Below are 16545 nucleotides of genomic sequence, written 5' to 3' on the forward strand. Positions count from 1 at the left end.
ATTTTTCCACATCCTTCTTGTAGTGTGGAGCCCAAAACTGGACACAGGACTCCAGATGAGGCCTCACCAGTGTTGAATAGAGGGGAACGATCACGTCCCTCAATCTGCTGGCAATACCCCTACTTATACATCCCAAAATGCCATTGGCCTTCTTGGCAACAAGGGCACACTGTTGACTCATATCCAGCTTCTCATCCACTGTAACCCCTAGGTCCTTTTCTGCAGAACTGCTGCCGAGCCATTCGGTCCCTAGTCTGTAGCGGTGCATTGGATTCTTCTGTCCTAAATGCAGGACTCTGCACTTGTCCTTTTTGAACCTCATCAGATTTCTTTTGGCCCAATCCTCTAATTTGTCTAGGGCCCTCTGTATCCTATGCCTACCCTCCAGTGTACCTACCTCTCCTCCCAGTTTAGTGTCCTCTGCAAACTTGCTGAGGGTGCAATCCACACCATCCTCCAGATGATTAATGAAGTTATTGAACAAAACCAGCCTGAGGACCGACCCTTGGGGCACTCCACTTGATACCGGCTGCCAACTAGACATGGAGCCATTGATCACTACCCGTTGAGCCCGACAATCTAGCCAACTTTCTATCCACCTTATCGTCCATTCATCCGATCCATACTTCTTTAACTTACTGGCAAGAATACTGTGGGAGACAGTGTCAAAAGCTTTGCTAAAGTCAAGGAACAACATGTCCACTGCTTTCCCCTCATCCACAGAGCCAGTTATCTCGTCATAGAAGGCAATTAGATTAGTCAGGCATGACTTGCCCTTGGTGAATCCATGCTGACTGTTCCTGATCCCTTTCCTCTCCTCTAAGTGCTTCAGAATTGATTCCTTGAGGACCTGCTCCATGATTTTTCCAGGGACTAATGTGAGGCTGAGTGGCCTGTAGTTCCCAGGATCCTCCTTCTTCCCTTTTTTAAAGATGGGCACTACATTAGCCTTTTTCCAGTCGTCTGGGACTTCCCCCAATGGCCATGAGTTTTCTAAGATAATGAAGCTGTCCTCCCGGAAAAAAATACAAGATTCTCAACAAAGAACTACTCACAATCAGGTTCAGGTTTGAGGAGTGGTGCCACTACCTTGAGGGGGATGGGAGAGGGGGGTAGTATCCAATACAGGTATACACAGACCACAAGAACCTTGAATATTTATACAAGACCAAAGCCCTGAACCAAAGACAGCTCTGTTGGGCACTATTCTTTTCCCATTTTGATTTCACCACCACGTATCAATTAGAAACCAAGAATGGCAAAGTGGGTGTCCTATTGCGCAAGGGGGAGTACTGCAAGGAGGAAGAAATCCCTACCTGGGGAAAAGTCCCTCCTCCTGAAACCCCGTAACTTCCTCAGTGCTGGAATGCAACAGCATCTCCTTACTCTGATCTGGCTGGCTTCTGAAAGTGACCTGCTGGCTCAGAAGGTTGCAGCATCCCCAGAGCAACCCGGAAGTAATACCAAGAGACTGCATACCATGATAGATGGAATAAGATATGTTAGCTGCTGCATCTACATCCTGTAAAGGTGCCCCTGGTTAGAAGTGTTCCAGATATGCCATGATGCCCCCAGTGTGCCATTCCAGTCTCTCTAAAACCTTATGTCTAACCTCTCGCCTCTTTTGCTGGCCCAGGAGGTAGACGAATATTTGGACCAATGTCAAGTCCTGCGATATACATGTTCATGCCAAAGTTCTGTGCATAAAACCTTTCAGCACCCTTATGCTCCTAGAAACCCCCTTTCAACCCTAGAGAACAACCACCATGGACTTTATCAAAGAACTCCCTGAATTGAATGGATATATCACTATGCTCATGGTAATAGACCTGTTGACACTTCATCCCTTGCACCCAACTGCCCAGAGCCACAGCTCAACTTTTGTTTGCACATGTCTTTCATCCCTGACCACATAACATCTGACAGAGGTTCCCAGTTCATCTCCAGGTTTTGGTGTGAGATTCTCCAACTATTAAACATCCGTATCTGCATGTCATCTGTGTACCACACCCAGCCAAACAGAGTAAACCAAGTGCTGGAGTGTTGTTTCAATCCACTATCTTCCCGTATGCCAAGTTCGCATATAACAATACTGACCATGTTTCCACAAGTCAAAGCCCCTTTTTCACCAGTTAGGGATTTCATCCCATACTCCCAACTGCCTCCCACACCTCAGCAGCCTGTGATATGGTCCAGCAAATCCACCGTCTCCAGGAAGAACTCAAGGAATACCTGGCAGAGGCAAAGGAAGCCTACAAGTGATAGGAAGATCACCAGAGACAGGCAGACACAGAACTCAAGGTAGGCCAGGAGATTTGATTATCCACCAAACATCTTCACACCGACCATTTCATAAAGGAGATCACTGATATCTCAGACTGTTTCAGATTTGCCAACTAATTTACTCCATCACTGTTAAACTCCGCTTGCTGAGTCTGCTCAAAATACACCCTGTTTTCCATATCTCCCTTTTGAAACCATTCAACAAAAACCTGCTTCCCAGCCAAACACATCCCCCCTCTCCCTGGGCCATAAGGAATACCTAGCCTGGGTCATTCAGCGCTCCAAGATGAAGTGGGGTAAATCATGGTATCTTGTGGACTGGGATGGGTACAGTCCTGAGGAGCAGTCCTGGGAACTGGCTCAACATGTACATGTCATAGAAGCATTTCACAAAAGTCCAGCAATTCCCCAGGGCAGCCATGATGTAAGGAGCAGCAAACCTGGGTCTGCAGATTCTCCAGGGAACAACCACTTCCATGCTAGCATCAACAGCTGTGGTAGTGGAAGCACTTGGCAGGTCATGAGCCTTAGTGGCCCACACCCTAGGACATGCCACCCATGGTGGGCCTAACTGACAGGCCATTCCTGATTGGCCCATACATACTACTTAAGCCTGGGGTGGCTACAGGAAATTTGTCTGTGCAAATAGGTGGTTCCCCAACTAGCTGCTGGTACAGACCCTGCTTCCGTGCACTGCTTCTGGTTCCTGACCTGGCCTTTTCCCTCCTGGCTCTGCCGCCTGCTTTCTGACCCAGCTTTGTCTCCTGCTTCTGACTGTGACCTCAGCCTTATCTCCCGGCCCCGACTCTCGACTCCTGACTTGGCCTTGGCTCCTGAGACTGGCCACTGGTTCCTAACCTCAGATTGACCACTACTCCAATTCCTGAAGTCTGGCTCTGGCTCTAGCTACTAGGCTGGCCGCCTACGACCCAGCTCTGACGTCCCTTCAGTCAGAGGCTGGACAGTGCTCTGGAGAAGGAAGGTTTACATCCCTCCCCAAGCTTCTAGGTGCTCCGTCCTCGCTGACAGAGCGGTGGGAGTTCTCCCTATCTCTGACCGTCCAGTGCTCTTGGAACCCTACTAAAGCTCTTGTCCTCAGAAAATGCACTTGTGCTCTGTCCCCCCGCCATCCCCAAACTATGCGCTCCACATGCACAGGACACCAAGAGCAGGGCTGCAGGGGAAGTGAGTGGAGACAGGGTATGGCCATCAGAGCACAGGACCAAGATGGAGTATCACGCGAAACAGCCCCAGGCAGCATCATGGTGCCAAGAACCAGGGGCCGGCATGCAGTCGATGCTCCAATGGTGACATTCCTATGGACCATCACTTGGTTCCACTGTATTGGCTGGGTACTCCGCCATCAGCCACTTGAGCCTGGTTGTAGCCCAGCACTGCTCAGCCTGGGAAGAGCATGGCACAGAGCTCTGTTGTGTGCACTGAGGAGCTGATTGGGTCTAATTCGCCTCAGGGAGTGGAACAGAGATTGTTCACTGTGCCCCGGGCTCAGCAATAACAACCATCTCCTTTGCTCTCACTGGATCCAATTCCACCCTGCGGTAAGTGGGGCAACAACTTTTGCAGTCAGTAGAGATGCACTTGCTTAGACAAGGTCTGCAGGCTTCAGCTGGGCACCTGCAGGGATCAGGAAGGATTCCTCCCTCCCCATCCCATGCACAATGGGCCAGATACGTTTGGGTTCTTTTGGCCTTCCTCTGGAGAATTGGGGATTGGCCACAGCTGGCGACAGGACACCAGACGGGGTGGGCCAGTACTCTGAGATGGTTCAGAAAATCCTTTGCCTAGATGCCTAGCTGGGTCGTGCTCACATGATCAGGGGCAAACTGAGCTGCTAGATCTGAAGTCAGGAGGAATTTTTCCCAAAGCAGAATGGAGGGATATTCGGGGAGAGAGGGGAAAGGGTACCTTCCTCTGGAGCCTGGGGCATGGATTGACTGCAGGGATCATCAGATATATCTCACCTAGTCCATTCCCAGGTCTCTGCTGGTGCTGCACAACTGCTCACTGTTGTGAGGACTGAAATGCTTTAGTCTAGCTAATGTCATTGAGCTCAGAACATGGGGAACGAAGTTAAATGTAACGGCCTGTGCTATGCAGGGGGTCGCACTGGATGATCTAATGGTCCCCTCTGCCCTTAAACTCTATGAAGTAATGGCCCTCGGTGTTGTATCCATCTCAATCACATTTCATGTCAAATTCATCCCTGGGGCAGCTTCACAAGCTGCTGTGGGCTGTGTTGAATTGGGCCCTTAGGGTTGAAGGCCGTGGCAAGCCTGCCACCTGTTTGCCACAAAGAATGCAGAGCCAGCCCCAAATCACTGGGATCCTCTTCTTTCTGTAGGAAGCTTCACTGCACCAGGAATTCCATCCACATCCACTTCTTCACCTCCTTCATAATGCGGGGAGCTGCCGTGTTCATCAAAGACTCCGTGCTCTTCGCGGATGAGTCCATCAATCACTGCACCATGTCAACGGTAAGAGGGTGCTCAGCAGATGGGGTTGGCTCCTTCCAGGGCCAGAGCTGGCATGGTGCTCCCACATCAACCTGCTGGTGAACAGGTGCAGAGAAGAGCCCATGTGAACCTTTTCCTCTCTCCCTCGCTAGGTGAACTGCAAAGCGGCCATTGCCTTCTTCCAGTACTCAGTGCTGGCCAACTTCTACTGGCTCCTCGTGGAGGGGATGTACCTGCAAACACTGCTGCTGTTCACCTTCACCTCTGACAAGAGGTATTTCTGGTGGTACACCCTCATCGGCTGGGGTGAGTAAAGCGAATGCTCATGAAATGCACTAAACCCGGGATGTCCATAGCGAGGACCATTAAAGAAGGACCAAAGGTTCTAGGAATCTTCCCAGAGCAGCCCATTAGCTGACAATTGTACACCAAAGCAGAGCTGAAACTTTTTTGTACAAAACTTTTATTCAGGGGAGAGAAAAAAATGCAGATTTGGCAATGCCAAAATGTCTTGTGAATTTGAGTCATTTTTGGTTCAGCCTGAAATTTTTTCCCTGACTTTTTTTTTTAATTTCCCATGAGCCAAAAAAAATCTGTTGTTTGCCTGCTTCTCTACCAAAGGTGGCTCCTGCCACTGAATCTTTGTCACATGCCTTGTTAGACTGGTTCCACTGAAGGAAGCAGAGCAAGGGATGGGCCAGTGACTAGGGGGCTAGTCTGAGACTCCAGAGAGCTGGGTTCAACTCCTTGCTGTGTCTCTGCATTGTGTGGTCTCTTTGGGTCTTAGTTCCCCACCTGTGTATAAGGATAATAGCCTTGCCTCATAGGGGACTTGTGAGGTGTATGTATAAAAACTCTGTTAATTAGGGGGGCATGTAATTATCTAAATAGAACAACTGGTGTTATGTCATTGGTTTCCATCGAGCCAGGGTTTCTCCCTGGACCTTTGGAGCAAAGATATTTGTAAACCGTCTAGCAACTGGGACCCCTGGATGCTGCCATAATGTATGAGTTCTCTTCTGGAGACAGCCCACCTTTCTTTAGGTTGACTGTTTTTTCACAGGGTGGGCTAGGTGTGGGCCAAACCCACTGGCTGGAGCTGGTGGGGGAAAATGGCGGGGGGAAACAGTTTCACAAAAATATTTGAAATGCTGAAGTTGGTTTTGCTGCAGGGAGTCTAAAATGGGCCCACTTTTTGTTTTTCATGACATTTTTGTATTGACATTTTGATAGAAATTGTTATTGAAATATTTCGCTTGTTAAAGAATTGATAAATGAAAAATGTCCATGATGATTTTGAAAAAAGCGTAGACAAAGAAGTCACTAAAATTGTCATGCAAACCAGACAGCATTGCTAATGGTGACAATCTATCACAAAGAATTTGGTAAAAGGCTGTTTTTTCAATGAAAAAAACCTTTTGTTCTAAAACCTTCAAGCCCCACTCCTGACCCAGCACAACAAAGGACCCAGGTGCTGCTGGAGGGGATGTAGTACATCAAGGGCCTGTGTATAGGGCAGGGTCACAGCGGGGGTCAGGACAGATGAAAATACTGCAGATTTTTCAGCCACCAACCATCTGAAGATCTCAACATGCTTCACAAAAGAAGATCAGAGTAGATGGATGGGTGTGTGTGGGGATGGATGGGGCAGGCGAGCGTATGGGGATAGGTAGATGAATCCCATGTTCAGCATCATGGACAGAGGAGCATGCAACTGCTAACAGGAGAAGATGCAGCTGCTGGGATCAGAGCCAGGAGCTGTGTGCAGGGCCAGGGTTAGGTGCCTCATACTGGATCAGGTGGAAGGACAAGCACAGAATGGTTCAGCAATGAGTCACAGGACAAGTCAGTGGGACAACCCCTCCGCTCCTAAGTCCCAGCTTCTTGCTCTAACCACTGGACCATGCTGTCATGTCTGAGTCCTTTCATGTATCGCTGCCTTTTTTGATTGGGTGGTGGCTGCCTGGCATCGTGAACCTCTTCTGCCAGCTCCCCAGTGGTCGGCACAGCCATCAGCAGGAAGAGTGTACCTCCACGTCATCCTGCCCACGCATGCCCCACCATGTCCCATGCCTCCACACCAAGAGGCTCAAGCTTTGAGCAGCGTGGGAAGCATTCCCTGAGCAACAAGTTCCCTGACACCAGGTCTGCGGTGGGCAGAGGGGGGTGGGAGAGCCTCTCTCCCAATGGAGATGGAAGTGCTGTGGATTTGTCAGGATCTGTTATCCGTGCTGGGTTGGGGGGCGTGTGGCATGGCAGCTCCCTGCTCAGTCATGGTAGGACTCCGCCACCTGTGGGAGAACAACTGGCCTCTTTCCTTGCAGGCGTACCTCTGCTCTTTGTGAGCTTGTGGATCTTCGCCCGGCTACAATACGACAACCATGGGTAAGAACCGCCCAGCGCCCAGCCCCTTTATCTAGGGGCATCATTGAAACCTGTGCGTCCCAAATGAGCTCAGGTCCCGTGGGGCATGACTGGAGCCAGATGAGCGACATGGAGCCTCCAGGTCTAGAGAGCAGCCATTACACACCCCAGGGGTGGGGGTGCACTGCTCCAACAGCTAATCCAGGGGGGTTTCCTGCTCTGACAGCTAAAAACTGATTTCTGTTGTCAAGAGGAATGTCCCCCAAGACCCCCCCCCAGCCTGATCCAGCATTTCAGAGACCATGCCAAGGCTTCTAAGTCCTGTGCATGAGATCCTGGTCTCGCTGGGCAACCTCCCAGCCTAGATCCAAGATCTGGGGCTAGTCCAAGTGCTCTAATGTAGACATTGCTTGGACATAGCTCAGGCTAGAGCTTGGGCTCCGACACCTCCCCGCACCTCCAAGGCTTTGGAGCCTGAGCCACAGCATCTAGACAACTGTTTTTAGAGCACTAATGTGAACCTGTGGGCCCGGGCTGGGACGCTTGCTGCTAGGTGCATTGTAGACCACTGAAGCCAATGAGGGCTTTGTTAACAGACTTCAATGGGGCCAGCATTTCACCCTGGGCTCCTGCCACCCCAGCGCAACCATGGATCCTGGGGGCTGCCCAAACTGACCAGCAGAATGAAGGAAGGGAGGAGAGAGGGACAACGCTTTATTAGTCTCTATTTTCTGTTCTGGTGGTGCCCACAGGCCCCAGTCAGGATCAGGCCCCATCATGATGCGCACTGTACACACAGGCATACTAGGGACAGCGTCCCAGCCTCGAAGCGTTGCAAAGCTTTGTAGTTAGAACATGGGCACTCATTTAAACTTGCTGGGCTGGTTTTTCATGTAATCTCAGCCCCTTTATGCCGTGCTGGCCATGTGAGAATGAATTAAAGTACCAGCGCAGTGTCAAGGGGCTTCCCTGAAAAGAAGACCCTGGCCTGTACAGCAGGGATAACGCTGGTCTACCTCGCGGGGTGATTGTGGGGATCCACTAATGACTTTTGAGAAGAAGGGCGCTTGAGATGGACTAATAGCTATTCCGCTATAGCAGTGCCCGTCAGATTCCCTGTGTAGACAAGCCCTAAGCAGTACTGCTAATGGACTGGCCCCATATTACTTTCCCAGGGGGCTGGGCTGCCTTTTCACACCTGAACCTTTGGTTTTATGGTGAAAAAATTGGCAACGTGAAAATGACGTGACTCTCCCGGCAGTTTAGCTAGATGGTCATGCCCACTCCTCAGCCCATTGCCAGTGGTGGCCATGCCTACCTCCCTGACCCTTCCCCCACTCATTTCAGACCCAGCCCCTCCCTTTCTACCACTTTGTGACAGCTCATCTCGCCATGTTTCATTTTTCTTGCCTCTCTAACATTCCTAGTTGTCCTGGGTCGGGCTTGGAGGGACTTTCCCAAGTGTTGACAGTGTCATCATGAGTGGAGCCCTCTCTTCCTCCTCCCACCTCCGCCAAATCATGAAATTGGCTAAAAAATAGTGAGGTTTTTAAAAAAGATTCACTTGTGTGTTTTGTTCTGTCTGAGTTTTGAACTCCCCCCTCCCCTCCCGTGTGTGTGACAATTACTCCACCACCAACTCACAAATGGATAGCGTGCAAGGCAATTGTGGCTCCCACTGCAGGAGGTCTCACTGTAGGACCCAACACAGATCTCATTGTGCCGGCACTACATGCGGGCACATGTGCACACACAGACACAGACAGTCCCTGCCCTGAAGAGCTTACAGACTTGTGCAAAACATGGCGGCGACTTTGCAGCATGATGGATAAGGCTGAGAGTTGTCAGACTCATACAGGGGCCACCAAACAGCCATTAGCTGGGAACGGCTGCTAACCATTACTGAGCTGGACTGGATTCGGGCTGGTGACTGACAGCTGAAAGGCTCTGTAGCTCGTTAGCAGCACCCCGAGGCATCCAGAACAGCGTGAGTGTCAATATTAGCTCCAAAATCACATGGAGGCTGGAGCTGTTCACGTGAACCCCTGCCTCAGGGAGCAAAAGCACAATGAGTTGGTAATGCTTCTGTGCTTTCCCTGCTCTCTCCTAGGTGTTGGGATGACTATGCCAGTCTGTACTGGTGGGTGATCAAGGCCCCCATTCTCTTTGCCATCTTCGTGAGTATGCCGCAGGGTGTTTCGCTTTGTAAACGCGCAGGTTGCCAGGCGAGTGCCGTGAGAAGGGATGGGCAGCCTGCCTGGGAGGCTGGGATACCTGCAGGGAGATGGAGGAGTCCAGCCTGCGGGTTTTGGGAATGTTGTCGGGTGGTCAGTTCTATTTCGAGGCTGAGACAAACCTTCTCTTCCTTTTGCAAGATGAACTTCCTCATATTCCTGAATGTGATCCGAATGTTAGTGCAGAAGATTCGATCCCCTGACGTTGGCAAAAACTACAAGCAGCAGTATATGTAAGCAAAGCGTTAACACTCTCTGCTCCAGTAGTCTGGGCCCCTTTCCCAGGCCGGATAAACCACTTGACTCAGTGACCATGTCAATGGTCTGGTCCCAGGAAATTTGATCCTTTCTCCTGCATAGCACTTAGGCCTGGCTTGGCCAGCCAGGGTCCTTCCCAAGGATTCACATTTCACCAGGCCAGTGGCTGTTATGCTTGGGTGCTATACAGGGTGTGATTGATGTGGGGGTGGGGTGTCATATGGGGTGTGATTGTATGACACCGCAACCCCATGTCAGAGCTTTCCAAAGCTTGCAGAGTAGAGCCAGATCCCTAGTTTGTATCAGTATTGACTACAGTGGAGAGGCACCAATTTATATATCTGTCCCCAATCATTTACTGTCATGGATTCAGGACCAGAATAGAAAATGCCAAGTGAGAGTAACCACAGTAGGTGCTATCCAAAGAGGGAGGCTTTGTGATGGGGTCTGTCATCAGCTCATAAAACCAGGTGCTTTGTCAGGACCCCCATAGATCCCCAGTGCTGCCTGGAAACTTTGGGCCACAAGGTCTTAAAAAACCTGCCCTAATGCCACATGAAGATTAGATAGTTAAATCACCAACTCTCATAGACTCATAAGACTGGAAGTGACCTCGAGAGGTCAACTAGTCCAGTCCCCTGCACTCATGGCAGGACTAAGGATTATCTAGACCATCCCTGACAGGTGTTTGTCTAACCTGCTCTTAAAAATCTCCAATGATGGAGATTCCACAACCTCCCTTGGCAATTTATTCAAGTGCTTAACCACCCTGACAGTCAGGAAGGTTTTCCTAATGTCGAACCTAAACCTCCCTTTCTGCAATTTAAGCCCATTCCTTCTTGTCCTATCCTCAGAGGTTAAGAAGAACAATTCTTCTTCCTCCTCCTTGTAACAACCTTTTATGTACTTGAAAATGGTTATCATGTGCCCTCTCCACCTTCTCTTTTCCAGAATAAACAAACCCAATTTTTTCAATCTTCCTGCAAAGGTCATGTTTTCTAGACCTTTAATCATTTTAGTCACCTTCTCTGGACTCTCTCCAATTTGTCCACATCCTTCCTGAAATGTGGTGCCCAGAACTAGACACAACACTCCAGTTGAGGCCTAATCAGCCTGAAAGGGCCCGATCCTGCATCCTTTACTCATGCAAGTAAAACGTGAAATGAGACTGCTCACATGAGAGAGTTGTAGGCCCCAAGTGGCACCTGTAGCTGTAACATTTTCTACACTGTATTCAATACAGAATTTCCCAGCAGTTGTAAGCTATAATTTTGCTAAATCAAACCCAAACAAGGAAAGGCCCCATGGAGGACTGCAAATAGCTTATGTCCATGCCAGGTGTCATGCTCGAGCTCTCTGCTGGAGCTGTGTCAAGAAGCTGTAGTTAGAATATTGATACGGTACATTTTCCCCTCACTGTCTTTCTCCAAGTGTCTCCTTAAAACATCTCCCTTGGGAACCCATTTGACCCTCCTCATCCCTTGACATAAATGGTGTCAAACCCATTTAGAAAATGCAGAACCACCATGAGCTGAGTTAAGCAAGTGCACACCCTGATGGCAGTTACTATCGCCCTTCCTTCAGCCTCAGACCCTACTGTCCGTATGGGTCCATTTACACAGAGTTTTGGAGTAAGCCTCCTGATCTGGGTCAACAGACTTGGGCTAGTGGGGCTCATACTAGCACTCTGAAAACAGCTTTAGAGACGTGCTTTGAAGTTGTGGCTGGGGCTGGAGCTCGGGCGCTGAAGCTTAGGGAGAGGGGTGGCTAAGTTGTTCCAATGTTTAATTATCCTCCTGTTAAGAAAATTGCACCATATGTCCAGTCTGGAATTGTCTAGCTTCAGCTTCCAGCCCCTGGAGCTTGCTCTGCCTTTGTCTCCTAGATTCAAGGACTTTTGACTTTCAGAAACTCACTATAGACCATCATCAAGTCACCTCTTAAGCTTCTCTTGGGTAAATGAAACAGACTGGGTGCTTCAGTCTTTTCCAGACCTAGAATCATCCTTGAAACTTTTGTTTGAACCTTTTCCCATTTACTAACAACCCCAGGTATGGGCATGGGCTTAAGTGCCTTTCTGAATTGGGGCCCAAAAGCCAGTCAGATTTGTAAAAGAATTGTGTGTTTTTGATAAAAGCGTGAAATTTGCCATAACCTTAGCGCATGACCTAATAAAGATCATAGAATATCAGGGTTGGAAGAGACCTCAGGAGGTCATCCAGTCCAACCCCTGCTCAAAGCAGGATCAATCCCCAATTTTTGCCTCATATCCCTAAATAGCACCCTCAAGGATTGAGCTCACAAGCCTGGGTTTAGCAGGCCAAAGCTCAAACCACTGAGCTATCCCTCCCAGATAGCAAGTCATCACCAACTCATGCCATGCCATGTTGGCTGTGGCAGCCATTTTAAATTCAGAATTCATTTTTTTCCCTACTGCTGTTTTTTTCTGATAGTGATCGTTTATTGAATTAAACCATTCCAGTGGGGTTTTATTTTTGGACATTTATACTCCTGTTGTCTTAGGTATCCTGAAAATGAAAGCAATGAATTGCAATGGCTTGAGATTATTAGTTCTTGATATTTTAGTACATACCCTGTAGCACATCACCAGGGAATATTTACTAAAATATTAATCATATAGAAAAATAACACAGAACATTTACGAGTTTCTGTTCACAAACTGAAAGTTACATTTCTCCTTGCCAATAACAATATTCTCTATTGATCTCGGTCTATCAGGATATTGCTGTGTCTCAAAGGTTGAAAAGGCAGTGTACGTAAACAGGCAGCCTAAAACAAAATAAGAAACAAGAAAGTCTCTTTCACAGTCTTCCGTATGTTCAAACATCACACTCCCCACCACAAGGGCACAGGGCAGCCAGCTCAGTGCTGCCTTGCCATGCTTGCACCTTGCTTGGCACCCCATTTTGCAGCCCCATTTTAGGAGTTCACGACAATAATCATGTGCTTCTGGGAGGGTTGTCCACAGTGGGCTCCATCCCTCAGTGCCCCCAGGCCATCTCCATTCCTTGGGGGAGGGGAGTTCAGCAGTCTGACCCCAGCAGCGTCCTGCTTGGTATGCAGCTCTCTCACTGCTGAACCAGAGCAGGTTTGGTCAGTGGAGGGATTCCATAGCTCTGCCCTTGTCTCAGCAGCGTTTGTGCCACTTGTCCTGTCATGCAGAGGCACCACAGGGCACTGCAGCAGAGACATTGTTCCGTCCGCTGTGGATTGTGGTGCAGCAGACAAACCCATGAAAGCAGGGGACAGACGCCTGCCAGGGTTCCTATGGAGATTTCTTTCCTCTTCCAGCAAAAGCAGATGCTGTGTCACAACCGGTATCATCATGAAACACTGGGAATGCCTTTGACTTGCTTAGGCCGAGTGAAGAAGCTGTCTCATGGGCAGGTACAAGTCCAATCCACAGTGCAGGGATCTGAGGTCTTTGCACATATGTGACAGCAAGGACTATGCCATCGGTGTCAACTGTGCATATGAGAACTGGAATACCTCTTTGACTGAATACAGGAGCAGCATTCTGCTTTTTGCTCCCTCGTGGTTGCCTGGGGAAAGGCTGGTCTTGTCACAGGCAGGGCTGCGGTGTACATAGAATCATAGAATATCAGGGTTGGAAGGGACCTCAGGAGGTCATCTAGTCCAACCCCCAGCTCAAAGCAGGCCCAATCCCCAATTAAATCATCCCAGCCAGGGCTTTGTCAAGCCTGACCTTAAAAACTTCTAAGGAAGGAGATTCTACCACCTCCCTAGGTAACGCATTCCAGTGTTTCACCACCCTCTTAGTGAAAAAGTTTTTCCTAATATCCAACCTAAACCTCCCCCACTGCAACTTGAGACCATTACTCCCTGTCCTGTCCTCTTCTACCACTCAGAATAGTCTAGAACCATCCTCTCTGGAACCACCTCTCAGGTAGTTGAAAGCAGCTATCAAATCCCCATCTTGACCATCCGTGGCGATTAGCTCTTTACCTTCTACTGCTAACTGTGTAATAGACTATGCAAGGAAGCAGCAGATTCATTTTTATTTTCATCAATGCGCAGAAACTCTTGCCAGTTTTAGTGGTAGAGGGATGCAAGGCTTGGTGCTCCTCTTGACTCCCTTCTGATCTTGCTTCTGATCTGGACCTTGAGACTATGTGGAATGCAAACATCCCACCCTCCTGCAACACTGCAGTTGTGTCTTGAAGTAGGGAATAAAAATGTTCATAGCATCGTCATCAAATGTGTTGCTAGCAATGGGCTTCAACATCTTCACAAGAGCTGCCCCATCAAAAACTATGGCATCTACTGCCGGAGGCGTACCTTGCAGCTGAACTTAGCCCTTCCAGAATAGCCATCAGGTCAGACTGCTTGCCAATGTGTAGTTTGCCCATCTAAGACAATGAAAGGGAGCATGCCTGATTCTCACACTGAGAAATATCCCAGTGACCATCATGTGTTTGGCAAGGTATGTACAGGTCAGAAAAGGGGAGCAGTCATTTGTCAAGGAGGAAAACTGCAATTTGGTCTTGAGGTCTCCCTTGCTGGGGGCTGCCGAACAAGGGCAGTTTGTTTCGCTTGCTAGCCTCTGATGACGGCTTTGTTTTGTCTTGCGATCTCTGTTACAAACATGGTGTTCCGCTGCGGCCTGATTTTCCAACCTTCATAACACAATCACAACAGGGTCTGCAATATCTCTGGTGGCCAGTTTAACTAAGTCTACACTCTCTTCTGAGAAAGGGTTGCCCATGTCCTCTGTGACCTCAACAAGTGCCTTGACATGTCATGCAAGAGAAACCGAGGCACCTTTCACCTTCTCATGCTGCTTTGTGTTAGACTTTTTCAGGGGGCTCCTTTCTCCACTGTGGCTTCAAATTCTCCTCTCAACCTGGCCACCTCTGGTCCTGCTATTGTCCAGCACCAAAGGGCTTCTGGACTTTGTGTTAGACCAACAGCTCCATCAACCTCTTTGATTGTGGCATTATTTGCTCATGAGCCTGGTCAAGTGCGATTGCAGAGAAAACATGCTGTGTCTTGGGAACCTGACAGGCTCCTTCTTAGCTGTGTCAGGATATCTCGGAGGTGAACAGGCGCCCAATGAGCATAATTGGTACGATCTAATGCCAAGACCCAAGGTGAGAGTCCCTTGTCCCTCACAGTACTCCAGATGAGGCCTCACCAATGTCGAATAGAGGGGAACGATCACGTCCCTCGATCTGCTCGCTATGCCCCTACTTATACATCCCAAAATGCCATTGGCCTTCTTGGCAACAAGGGCACACTGCTGACTCATATCCAGCTTCTCGTCCACTGTCACCCCTAGGTCCTTTTCCGCAGAACTGCTGCCGAGCCATTCGGTCCCTAGTCTGTAGCTGTGCATGGGATTCTTCCATCCTAAGTGCAGGACCCTGCACTTATCCTTATTGAACCTCATCAGATTTCTTTTGGCCCAATCCTCCAATTTGTCTAGGTCCTTCTGTATCCTATCCCTCCCCTCCAGCGTATCTACCACTCCTCCCAGTTTAGTATCATCCGCAAATTTGCTGAGAGTGCAATCCACACCATTTTCCAGATCATTTATGAAGATATTGAACAAAACCGGCCCCAGGACCGACCCTTGGGGCACTCCACTTGATACCGGCTGCCAACTAGACATGGAGCCATTGATCACTACCCGTTGAGCCCGACAATCTAGCCAGCTTTCTACCCACCTTATAGTGCATTCATCCAGCCCATACTTCCTTAACTTGCTGACAAGAATACTGTGGGAGACCGTGTCAAAAGCTTTGCTAAAGTCAAGATACAATACATCCACTGCTTTCCCTTCATCCACAGAACCAGTAATCTCATCATAGAAGGCGATTAGATTAGTCAGGCATGACCTTCCCTTGGTGAATCCATGCTGACTGTTCCTGATCACTTTCCTCTCATGCAAGTGCTTCAGGATTGATTCTTTGAGGACCTGCTCCATGATTTTTCCAGGGACTGAGGTGAGGCTGACTGGCCTATAGTTCCCTGGATCCTCCTTCTTTCCTTTTTTAAAGATTGGCACTACATTAGTCTTTTTCCAGTCATCCGGGACTTCCCCCCTTCATATAATAATCTCATATACACACATTTTTCATTAATTATATGTATTGAATTTATTATTATTATTATTATTATTATTATTAGCCAGGTTACTGGGGGGGGTTTCAGTGTGAAAAATTGTGTGCTATTTTATGGGTTGAATGACTGAATAACATAATACCCTCCCCCACCCCACACCAATGTCCATCACTAAGTCCGGTAATTTTGTTACGTGTCTGTCATGCAACATGGTGGTTGTTAGGGGGCTTATTCCTTCACCCACTTACTTCCCTGGTCCTTCTCGCATGAACAGAGAGCAACAATACCCGAAGTCCAAAGGTGCAAACAATTCGATGTTTATTGGGGTGAACTTCCAGCAAGCATGATTCCAGTTTCCTTCCTTAGTGTCCCCCTTCCCAGCTCTTACACCACAGAGCCTTACACCTGTGTCCCTGTTCCCATTCCTGCCCTTAGCCAAACATGATTCCAATTTCCCCAGCCCCATTACCTGTTCCCATTTCCCCCTTTAGCAAAACATGATTCCAATTTCCCCACCCCCATTCCCTGTTCCCATTTCCCCTCCCCACACCCACCCCCTCACTTCCTGATTGACTGCAGACTATATAGTAAAACTTGAATTCTGCTTTGCTATACCAATCATTTTCCTGAAATTTAACTAACCAATCCTAACATATTGTAACATGATTATGTAACCAATTATATCCCAACACCTTAATTAGTTTACACCCAGCAAAATTAATTATACAGCGGACAGGAACAATCACAGAACCAGACAGAGATTATACAGACAAACAATAGCAAAGTGGGAACTATAATGACAAAACAGTACAGAAGTGAGGTTTTCA

General features: G+C 48.6%; 1 protein-coding gene across 1 annotated transcript in view; it reads left to right on the forward strand.

Annotated features, from left to right (window-relative positions):
- The window catches only part of LOC311513564 (vasoactive intestinal polypeptide receptor 1-like), a gene marked incomplete at its 3' end in the record, with an annotated part of 67886 nt that overhangs the window by 48166 nt on the left and 3175 nt on the right, over positions 1 to 16545 (forward strand). Inside the window, exons 9-13 of the mRNA XM_084615485.1 lie at positions 4646 to 4778; positions 4910 to 5063; positions 7082 to 7142; positions 9232 to 9298; positions 9497 to 9588. Coding sequence (XP_084471611.1) covers positions 4646 to 4778; positions 4910 to 5063; positions 7082 to 7142; positions 9232 to 9298; positions 9497 to 9588 — 507 coding nt within the window. The remainder of the gene's footprint in view (positions 1 to 4645; positions 4779 to 4909; positions 5064 to 7081; positions 7143 to 9231; positions 9299 to 9496; positions 9589 to 16545) is intronic.

Source organism: Lepidochelys olivacea (assembly GCF_965140295.1).
Source record: "Lepidochelys olivacea isolate rLepOli2 genome assembly, chromosome: 27".
Taxonomy (NCBI): Eukaryota; Metazoa; Chordata; order Testudines; family Cheloniidae; genus Lepidochelys; species Lepidochelys olivacea.